The sequence below is a fragment of the Microtus ochrogaster genome, chromosome 15 (genome assembly GCF_000317375.1).
Source record: "Microtus ochrogaster isolate Prairie Vole_2 chromosome 15, MicOch1.0, whole genome shotgun sequence".
Classification (NCBI taxonomy): domain Eukaryota; kingdom Metazoa; phylum Chordata; class Mammalia; order Rodentia; family Cricetidae; genus Microtus; species Microtus ochrogaster.
Window position 1 is genome coordinate 36,613,636 of NC_022017.1, and position 11,011 is coordinate 36,624,646.

The 11,011-nt window shown below is 40.7% G+C and overlaps 1 protein-coding gene across 1 annotated transcript in view; it reads left to right on the plus strand.

The window, feature by feature from the left end:
• Lrrc6 (leucine rich repeat containing 6) overlaps window positions 1-11,011 on the plus strand; it is a 97,246-nt gene that overhangs the window by 76,725 nt on the left and 9,510 nt on the right. Inside the window, exon 11 of the mRNA XM_005354541.2 lies at window positions 8,269-8,354. Within this exon, the coding sequence (XP_005354598.1) occupies window positions 8,269-8,354 (86 nt within the window). The remainder of the gene's footprint in view (window positions 1-8,268; window positions 8,355-11,011) is intronic.

Sequence of the window (11,011 nt, forward strand, 5' to 3'; positions counted from 1 at the left end):
CGTCACAGTCCAGATGGCCTTGGTGAGCTCCCAATAGATCAGCTCCACTGTCTCAATGGGTGGGTGCACCCCTCGTGGTCCCGACTTCTTTGCTCACTGTGTACCATTTCTGAGCTTAAGTCTCTTTTCAGTTTATTTTTGTTTATTTATTTATTTATTTTTTTTGGTCCTTGCATTTTGCTGTGTGCCATGTAATCTCTACATTGCATGTGACCAGATTAGGACTTAGGTAGCATTTACATGCTTAACTTGGAGTCCCTTTCTGTTGACTCTTTTTAGCTGATATTCCAGCTTTTGACTCACCAGACCAGCAGGAGTACATTTTTCTTCTTGAGCTCCAGATGCCTTATCCAGCTCAGAAAGAGCCTTGTAGAAAAAAATTCATATGAACTTGCCTCTTGTTGGTTGCTACTCCTGCCCCCCCACAATAGATCAACTACCCTCTAGTTTCTGCTTTCTACTGTTTGTCTTTAATACCTTTAAATAATGCATGTATGTGCATATGTATGTATGTATATGTGTATGTATGTGTGTATATTTGTATTGTGTGTATGTACGCACATGTGTGTATATGTATGTGTGTATATATACATGTCTGCATGTCGTACTATAAAAACATTGCTTTTACAAGTTCAGTAGACCTATTGTAATCTGTTGAACCCCTCCACTATATGAACTTCTTTGGGATGCACCTCCTTTCCCAAGCTCTTTCTATAGCTCTGTGAAGTCCTGTGCTACTGTCTCCCGTCCTGTTTCTCTGATCATCGTTGTGCGCATGCACTACTTTGTTGGCCTATTGCTTTCATCCTTATCTTTCTTCTGGTTCCTTCCTCAGTCCTGTATCTTCTCCTTTTACCTTTTCCTGTCTGATCCTGCTTGATATATTGGTTTAAGGTTCTTTTTGCCTGCTAACTTGAATATGTGTGTCAGGATTTTCAGTTAAAATATGAGCTCATTTCCCTTCCATTCTTACTATATCTCCCTAATTCCTTTTCCTAGTGATTCTCTGTTATCGTCTCCCTCTGCCCTTCCTCTCCGTGTTCTAGCCTGCTGGGTCTGCTACTTTTATATCTCACTCTGATTTCTCTTTACCACTATCATCTTATCTTAAATCTTATTCTTATAAAATTCTTAGGAGTGGTATTGCTTTATCCAGGTATTCTTTCCACGTATATCTACTGTGCTGTTCAGCAAGCCTCTCAAATCACCAACTTTATGATAGAGCTTTCCTGTCCTAAAGCCTATTAGTATCTCCTTCTCACCTGGAGCCTAAGATTCCAACTGTAGTGGTGGTTCATAAGCTTTCCGGTTAGGTCTGTAAGCTCAGCTCTCACCCTCACCTCTGCCAGTACTCTTTCTTCAGGCCTGTGCAGCCCAGAGCTGTTAACAGTTTGGGGCTCTCAAACCTTTCTTACTTTGAAGCATTTCACACAGGTTTTCCCTTTCTTTGGAGGTCATGTCCATAATTTTCAACTTATAATTATTTGCTAGCTCAAATGACAGTGTGGGAATTGGCCCTGAGCCATCGGGGAGTCTCTTGGCACATGGTACTGGTACCCTGTGCCTGGATTACACGGTCCTAATTCTGCCCATGGGCTTTTCCCCTTCCACTAGACCGCAAGCTCCCTAAAACAAGAGGTATATCTACTTCACTGGCAAGTTGGAACAACTAGAAACCATCTGTTTGTCATCTTTTAAAAGATTTCTAAAACTTTTTATCTGTGTGTGTTGTATATGTATGCCACATGTGTGCAGTTCTTGTGGTGGCCAGAAGATAAAATCTGATCCACTAGAGCTTGAGTTACAGGCAGCTGTGAGCCTTCCCATGTGCTGTGAGGAACCAAACAGTCATTCTCTAGAACAGACAGTGCTCATAACCATTGAGCAGTCCTTCCCCCTCGCCACAAAGATATTAACATCATCTTATTTAACAATATACATCAGAATAAATTTCAGATAAATTTAGTAGTTGATATTATTTTAATACAGAATTATAGTTAAATACCCACTTTCTTTCTCTGTGGAGACATATTTTCCAAAAGTAAAATAGAGGCCACATCCTGTAGTTTTTGTTAAGGTTTAAAAGTTATATTTAAAGCCTTCAGTATTTATTGTTTGTTTAAATTATATTCATTAGTTAATAAAAATTACTGAGGCCCTAGTGATGCCCAGCACAGATATTCCTTTCTGTGTGGCATTTGCATTTAGTGGGGGATAAGACACACACTAAATAAATAAACATCTTAGTATTCAGGTTTTCTAAAGCTGATGCTCCACTGGCAAGAAAAACATGCACAAAAGATCAAGTGAGGTAATATCCACGCATCAAAAATTGTATACGTTATAACAAAAGCTCTATGCCTAGTTATCTAATTACAAACTTTTAAGTTTTATGCTTATTTACATAAAATATGTTCTACAGAGTAAATTTGTTGAGTATTAATAAGTCTACACAGTGCATAGCAAACCATCCTCCCATCTTCCTCAGCAACTTTCTCTTTCAGAGGCAAACACCACTGCCAACTATCTATCAGAAACATTTTAAAAATGTGATACCAGTGAGGCTACAATGGACGAGTGCTCTCATAAACTGTGGGAGGAAATGGGAAGTGAGCTAATCTTTCTGGAAATAAAAACTGTCACCATTTATCAAGTCTTAAGATGTATGCTATGACTTCATAATTATACTTTTGGACTCTATAGAAAAATAAATCAATGGTACAAATTTATTATGTAATAGGTAGATACCATGATGTAATTATAAGAAGTTGTGAAATATCTTAAGTTTCCACAAACAGATCATTACAGAACAGTAGATCACATAATGGAATATTAGAGAGTTGTTATTGCTCATCCACAGCTTCATGTTATTCCAGATCCTACGTAATTCCTGGGATGCTGTCCACCTTACTTAAATGTAGTTTCTGTAAGTGAATATGGAGGTATGAGGCATAGTTCAGTGGTAGAGCATTTTCTCGGCATGCAGAAAGCTAGTCCCCCGGCACCACACACACACACACACACACACACACACACACACACACACACACACTTACACAACACACCTCCACCTCCACCAACAGCACTCCGAAAAGGTTGAATGCTATGCAGTCAGCCAAGACAAAATTCCAAATTTGCCAGCACATAAGAATCACCAAGAAGCCGGATGGTGGTGCACGCCTTCAAATCCCAGCACTTGGGGGTCAGAGGCAGGCGGATCTCTGTGAGTTCGAGGTCAGCCTGGCCTACAAGAACTAGTTCCAGAACAGGCATCAAAGCTACAGAGAAACCTTGTCTCAAAAAAAAAAAATAATTACCTAGAAAACATCTGGACTCCAGGCTGCTCTGATGAACTTTGTCACAGCAATAATACTTAAGCGCCTGAGAAACACAGGGCAGGTCAGTTAGCATCTCACACAGTACCAGCAAGGGCAGGAGATAGAACGTAGAGTAGTAGAATACTGGTCTAGTGTGTGTGTGGGGGGGGCTCTGCTCTCATGACAAAGCACAGAAAGATGAAAATCAACAATTACTTAGATATTGAAAGGCTTCGAGTACAATTTTCATTGAGATGTTTTAATTGAGGTAAATGTTGAAGCTGAGAGAGAGTTGAATTCTGTAAGAAAATATAATTATCATATACACGGTTACCTTATAAAGCAGATTAAATTTGTGGGGATTTACAGGTGTGGTGGTTGCTCCCACACTTGGCCTAAATGAACGAGGAAGCCAGCTTAAACATTCCTCATGAGCTGACACGAACAAGCAAGTGAAGCACCACAAAGCTCCTACGGTCTCATGGGAGAAACCTGAACACCTCACAGGAAGACAGCACACATGCTTCCCAGGTCTGCAGTCTCATCCCCAGGTGTGATGGGCAGCCACGTGTGCTTTACGCGTCCATTTACTTTACTGCCTTTGATAGTGCTCGGTTTGTTTGTTTGTATTTTGTTTTTCGAGACAGGGTTTCTCTGTAGCTTTGGAACCTGTCCTGGGAACTAGATTTGTAGACCAGGCTGGCTTTGAACTCACAGAGTTCCACCTGCCTCTGCCTCCCGAGTGCTTGGATTAAAGGCATGTGCTACCACCATTCAGCTGGTCATGCTTTTTTTTTTTTTTCTCTTCCCAGAACATTCTCGTTTCTGTCTTCTGGAAAATTCAGGCTTGTTCTTTCCATTATGAAATACCATTTTCTTTAATAAGTTTCTTGAGCGCTGGCCATCCATCTGTCTGTCAGTTCCATGCCTCCAGGAATTTCCGTTGGATGTGTCTTTTTCCCTTGTGAAATGACCAGAGGTTGTTTCCCATCATCCATTCTCAATCTGTCCCTTGGTCTTGTGCTTAACCCAGTGTAGGGGCTCAGTGAAGCAAACCTAATGGAGGGAACATTGGAGACTGTGGGGAAAGCTCAAGTCTCCAAGAGGAATTTATTGTGATTTCACGCATATTATATTTAAGATGCAGAGCTAAATTTATAAGAAACAGTAAAGTGTGGCAATGCTTTGTGATAAATATATCTCTTACTTTCTAAGAGGCTGGCATTTTGCTGAAACTCACAGCTGAGTTAATAATACACTTTAAGGTCACTTAAGTTTAAAACTAGCAGTGGTACTGGGTACACTCAGCCTGTGTGTTTAACCTGCATTTTAGAGAACAATGTAACAGTCAAGTATGCTTACCTTGGACTTCCCAAGTAGTCAACTTTACAACCTAAGCTAAAACAAAGTTGTAAGGTTGACTTATGTATCCTTCTATGCTCTTGACCCAGAGTAATGCAGACATGTTATGACAATTGCTTGCTAAAACAGCAAGAATAGAAGTTGAAAACAGTCATAACATGACTATCCACCACGAATGTGGAAGAAGACATTTGGATATTGTTCGATGAACAATGATATGTATAATACTTTTTGTTATCTGGGTCAGTGGGGGTCAGTTAGTATCAGTGATTTGTTCACCAGTAAAACTGTAAAGTAACTCTCATTCCCTTCCTTGTGAGGTTCAATAAGTACAGAGTAAAGCCCTTTGTGAGGGAGGGTGGAAGACAAAGTGAAAACATAGTAGAGAATTCAAATTTGGGCTTTAACTTGGTTAATGACACCAAGGGTAAGTGCTATGATTTCTTTCCTTAAGGCAACACCATTGATGACTCAAAGGTCATTATCCACTACAGGTGACTGTATACTTTTCTCAGTAAAGATCTTTAATTATATTTCATTTTTATTCTAATTTACAAGCAAGCTTTCAACTAAAATGGTGTTCATTAACTCATATTTATTTAGAGTCATATAAGTAACTATTGATTTGAGCCATATATAATTACTCTCCTAAGTACCAGAAATAGTCAGATTGGCAGTTCCTGTGATTCAATATAAAAAATGGGAATCAAGAGCTCGGGCTCTCTTTCGCAGATGCTTTACAGCCACAGTCTGGGAATGCATGCCGTTTACTGTTAGTATTGCAACCATATACATTTTATTAATATCCATATAGACCCTCTGAATGCAGGCTGCTGGCTCAGGAGGTAATGAGACCCCCCACTCAGGCTAATAGCCAAGCAAAGTTTGGAAAGTCCATGGTCAGAAAAGCCTTAGGCAGGATTTGAGCATCTGTGGACAATTGAGCCCTGTCACTGCATCTGTATTCTGTACCAGCTCCCCAGAGCAAACCTCCGAGGGGGTTAAAACAATGCAACATCATTAAAATGTTAATTTGTATCTCAGTGCCTGTCCCAGAATTGAATTTTTGAGGAGTTAATTACATTTCTCTCTGCGGGTTCAGGAAACTGTTAGTCTCACATTATCTAATTTATTGAACATATTTTGGTCCTTACAACTTTTCCATTAGTCATCCCTAAAACATACATGGGGCCACGAATAAGACACTGATAATGAGCATTGCTACCTAGCAGAAGCACAGCCCCAACCTACAGGACCGTGGGAAATCGAATGACATGACTACCAAACCTTGGCACTCTGAGCCTATAGCCCTTCACACCAACAAGTTAGGTTCTATCAGGGGCTCCCTGTGGTTGCTGTGAGTGTTGGTGATGACGGACTCCTATGTTATAAGAATGCCAATGTCTGTATTTTTTCTCACTGCTGATGTTTTGATTCCCTGTAACTTTCAAAATTAAAAGACCCTTAGAAACAAACCATGCTGAAAATATCTTTTAAAAATAAGAAGCACATTCAGTTTCTGCTACACAGCAAATTCCCTGTGAAGAAAAGTTCCAAATTTGCGACTCTATTTGCATTTCCATAAACACAGAGAATCTTTGTGCCTAATATGTGACAAATAACAGTGTTAGAAGTAGGCATTTTAAGGCTCTAATTATGCATAGGTTCTCATTCTTGTTAGTGTGTTTACAATGGGAAGCAATATAAAATGTGTACTGCCCCCACAACAAGGCTGATATTTTAATGCATTCTAACTCACAATGATGTTGTTTAAAATGATTAAAGCATTAAAATAATAAAATGATGCTAAGGTGCCACTGTGCCCCCTAAAGCAGATTCTAAGATGTAGATGAATTGCAAAATATCAAGGACTGCCTAAGCATCAACTCCTGAGAAGGGAGAGAAGGCACCAAGGGTGGGAGGTGGGAGAAGCTGAGCAGTGATGCAGCCTAACCAGGGCCTGACCCACCCTTCTCAGAGCTCTGTGGAGCATGCAAAACAAATTCCTTAGTCAAATGGCAAAGGATATTTTCCTATGTGTGAATTTGGTTTTGCATTCAGGTAAACAAACTTAGCGTTATTGCTAAACTAGGCCACCAACTCCCTTCCCAAATGCAAATGTGAGTCTAGCATGCTTGGCTGTGCCAGCAGATGACTCTGTAAATCCAAGCCTAAGAATTTTCCTTAATACATCGTAGGACTGTGGGCCACATCTGTGAAACACACCAAGTCTCAGGTAGGTCAGAAGAGGATGGCAGGTTCATGTCTGTAGTAAGGAAGGCCACTTGTTTGTTCCTGACCACCCAGACTCCCAAAGTAATCACACAGAAACTATATTATTTAAATCATTGCTTGGCCCATTAGCTCTAGCTTCTTATTTGCTAACTCTTACATCCCAATTTAGCCCATTTCCATTAATCTGTGCATCATCACGAGGCCGTGGCCTACCAACAAAGTTTCGGCACATCTGTCTCCAGTGGAGCTACATGGCTTCTCTCTGACTCTTCCTTTTTTTTCTCCCAGCATTCAGTTTAGTTTTCCCCCATCTAGCTGTGTTCCCCTATTGCTCTGCTATAGGCCCAAAGCAGTTTCTTTATTAACCAATGGTATTCACAGCATACAGAGGGAAATCCCACATTACATGTCAACTTTCAAAACAATGACTGTTCTTCCTGTGCAGATGTGTTCAGAAATGTATCCTCCTCTCTCAAGGAGGAGGAAATGATGAGGCTGCATGAGGGATGATATCCCTCCATGACATTTGAATAGAAAAGGCAAATGAGCCTGAACTTGTCACCAGACCCAAGCAACACGATGAGAGGGTTTTTAGATGCCTTTGTCTACAAGTAATCCCTGTCTCAGGAATGATGTTGGGGGCTGCGGGAGTCATAAGTAAACGTGCAACAGAAATAATAGGGGTAAGTTTAGGCTTATTGCACAGCTGGGTTATGATATGGAGCAGTGTACCCTCTTCCTGCTCCACTGGGAGAGCTTGGACAGTTATTGAGGGCACAAATTAGGTGACCTTTCTTCACCTTTGAATAGTCTTTGTTCGATGAAGGAATTAGTCAGCTTTATTTATTAAGATCGCAACATGCTTAGCACTGAACTTATCTAGTATAAAAGAAGTAATGGAATTACAGAATTCTCAGGCTCAGAAAGACCTTTGAGAGCACAGTCTGTTTTCCTCCTAATTTCAAAATGGAAACAAGAGGTCTACCTTGGAATAGGAAGAACTCCAGTGTAGGGTGCTTTCTTTGTCAGTATGTTCATTGGGAGCACTACCTAGGCAGAGTCTTTTCAAATCATCATCCTTCCCGAACACTTCCCTTAAGTGGCTGGCATGTTGCTAGCTTTCAGATAAAATACATTTGTTAAATAAATTAATTCACCAAATCTGCATGCTTGGCTTTGGCAATCTTTCGATAGTTTGAGGCTTTGCAAGACTATTGTGTTTAAGAGGCTTAAATTAAGACTGATTTATGGAATATGTACAGACAAAAATTCAGATGCTGTATAGTTTTTTTTTTTAATTCACATATATCAAGGAAGAATGCAGCACTTTACACATGTCATGTTTTTATTTTAGGTAGGAGAAATGATCACAGGAGGTCAGCGAATACCCACGTCTGTGAAAAGCAGCCTGGACAGCGGCAGAGAGCAGACGAGCCACAGGTATCATGTTCCTGATTGTCCTTGCCTATATGACTTTGTTCTCTTCATTATCACACAGTGGCTAGAACACAGCTTCCAGAATGATTGTAAGCATTTAATCTTTGAAAATGCTCGGGCCATGCATGTTCATGTTTATTCCAACTCCCCAGACTCCTCAGTTATAGGGTTCTTGATCTTCCAAACTCCAACCTGTGTCCTTGCACGTCTCAGCTGCTTGTGAAAATTGTAGTAATACTGATAATATTCACCATGACTGCTGATATTTACCGAACACTTGCTTTGTACCCACATTAGTCGGTGCAAACCCCACTTTTCAAGGGGGATTTGAGTGTCCCAAAGGCCATGGAGCATGTTGAACCAGTTCATGTTCATAATACTGCTTTTATCACATCACATCCCTGTGGGATTCCCTTGTCACCCGACCTTCTAGGTTCCCTAAATATAAGAGCCTCTATCACTGCGCTCTTCTCAGTGTCCCGACCATAAATTATCTACAGCCTCTTCCTAAATGCATTTTTCAGCTAAACTCTCACTTTGTCAAGAGAATATTCACTCATTTCCAATATTCCACTGTGTTAGAAACTGCTTCCTCAAGATCCTGGCCCTGTCTCCTGGAAAGCTTCAGGACAAAGCCAATCTCCTCTAAACATGCCAGCAAGGAAGTCAGTTTGTACAAAGCTCTCCTGGTTCCCAGGCTCTGGATAAGGCCCCAGTTCCTTCAGCTAGCCTACTTCTCATGACTTCCAGACTCTTAACATCCAGATGGCAGAATCTATTTTGGACTAAGGCAAATTTATCTCTGTGCTACAAATGTATATTCTGGATCACATCATAAAAATACCTGCACAAGCGCTGTATTTGTGTTCTGCATCATAAAGCCTCAGCCATGTGTATAGCCAAGGGTGACCATTGAGGTTTTGTAGAGATATTTAAACATGGAATTTGTTTGAACAACAGGTATGGAATGAATTTCTCCTGAAAACCAGTTTGCTGTTTTAACCTTGGAAAGTCATTTGTATTTCTTAACCTAGTAAATTTTACTACAGATTCAAGATCCTTAGCTATCACGACTTATGTGAATATTAGACTCATAATTAACCCCAACACCCTTAAGCTAAGTAAACAATCTTAGCTAATTTGCAAGGGATTGCAGGATAGAAAGGCAAACCACTGCAGTCTGTAGGTCGTTATCAGACCTCAGGAAGACTGTCATTGCTATGGTTAGATTTGGCAGTTGGAGTCATCTGAGTACAGTTCATCTACAAAGCATTTCTTTCTCAGTTTCACTGTGGAGAAAGCTCACCTCCCAACCCCACACCCAGGGCTCTTGTGGAGGCTTACTGTGGAGCTCTCTCTTCCCTGGAAAACTGCCGTGTACTCTTTAGCCCTTCTTTGCGAGCACTGCTTCTGGGCTGGGCAACTTCATTAACTAACGTTGTCTATTAAAGGTGTGCATGGGGATTGAGTTTGGGTTGCTTATTGGTCTTTGGAAAAGAGGGTAGCAATGCAACAGGAATCTGGGAGGACTGGAAGAGACCTCCACCTTCTCCTAACTGGATCAGTCTGCTTCTCACACTGAGCAGATGGAGCCAGTAGAGGAAGAGGAAAGACTGGTTTATCCCTCATGGCTGGAGGGGAGCACCTGGTGAACGAACGTGGCTCTTTATACTGTGATGCAAAGGGAAACGCACAGGTCCTCAAAAGTGAAAATATTTATGATGCAGTTGCTGAGACCCTAGACAAAACAAACCATATTTCATCATCAAAATAGCGTGGCATGAAAAAAAGACTTTCTTACTGAGATGCACAGAAGTTGAATTTACCCAACATCACGAAATGAGAGAGAGATGGATCCAGAACTGTGACGCTTTGGGATTCGCCTTTGTATTGTATAGTGTAGTCATGACATAGCATCCAGAGTTGAAGTTAGCAATAGTTTTATGGCTGATGCTTTCTTTGCCTTATTCTAGGAATCTTATCCTCTTCTAGAGTTTTGTACTCTTGTCTTTCCTGTTTGGGTGCTTTCTATCAGGAAATGAATTTTAAGAAGTGATTTTTTTTATGTTTCACTGGCTCTAAAATGTTGGTCATCAAGACCCCTGTGTCACAAATCATGCATCTGAATGTGAAGGTCTGGATTCTTCCTTGATTTTCATAGCTTTCTAATAAGTCCTTATAACTTAAGGAAAAGGTCGTCTCACCTTCTTGAAGAGGATCTGGCTGTTCTTGTGTCTTTATAAGCCCGCATTAATTTTAGAATCAACTTGTCTGGTTTCACATGCAAATTGTATGTGTCCCTTTTTTTCAAATACTACATTGAAAAACCAGAAACATGCTAACTTTATAACCAGATGAGGTTTATGTCTCTAAGTTTTGGAAGCTCAAGGACAGTCTGGTAAAGACCTCCCAGGTATGTGACTTTTGCATCTGAGACACCTGTATAAGGAGCAGTCACATCACCAGTTGGAGCTAGACAGAAAAAAAAAAGAGCTTAAGTTCAGTCTCTATGAAAGTACCTGATCGCAGAGTGATCAGGTCCAAGAAGTCCAGCACTCCTGTGTTACTTTTAAAGGCAGCATGCTGGATGACCTCAGAAGGAGGCCCTAGTTCCTGAAACTTAAGGGTTGAAACTACAGCACATGCTTAATCTGTCTGCC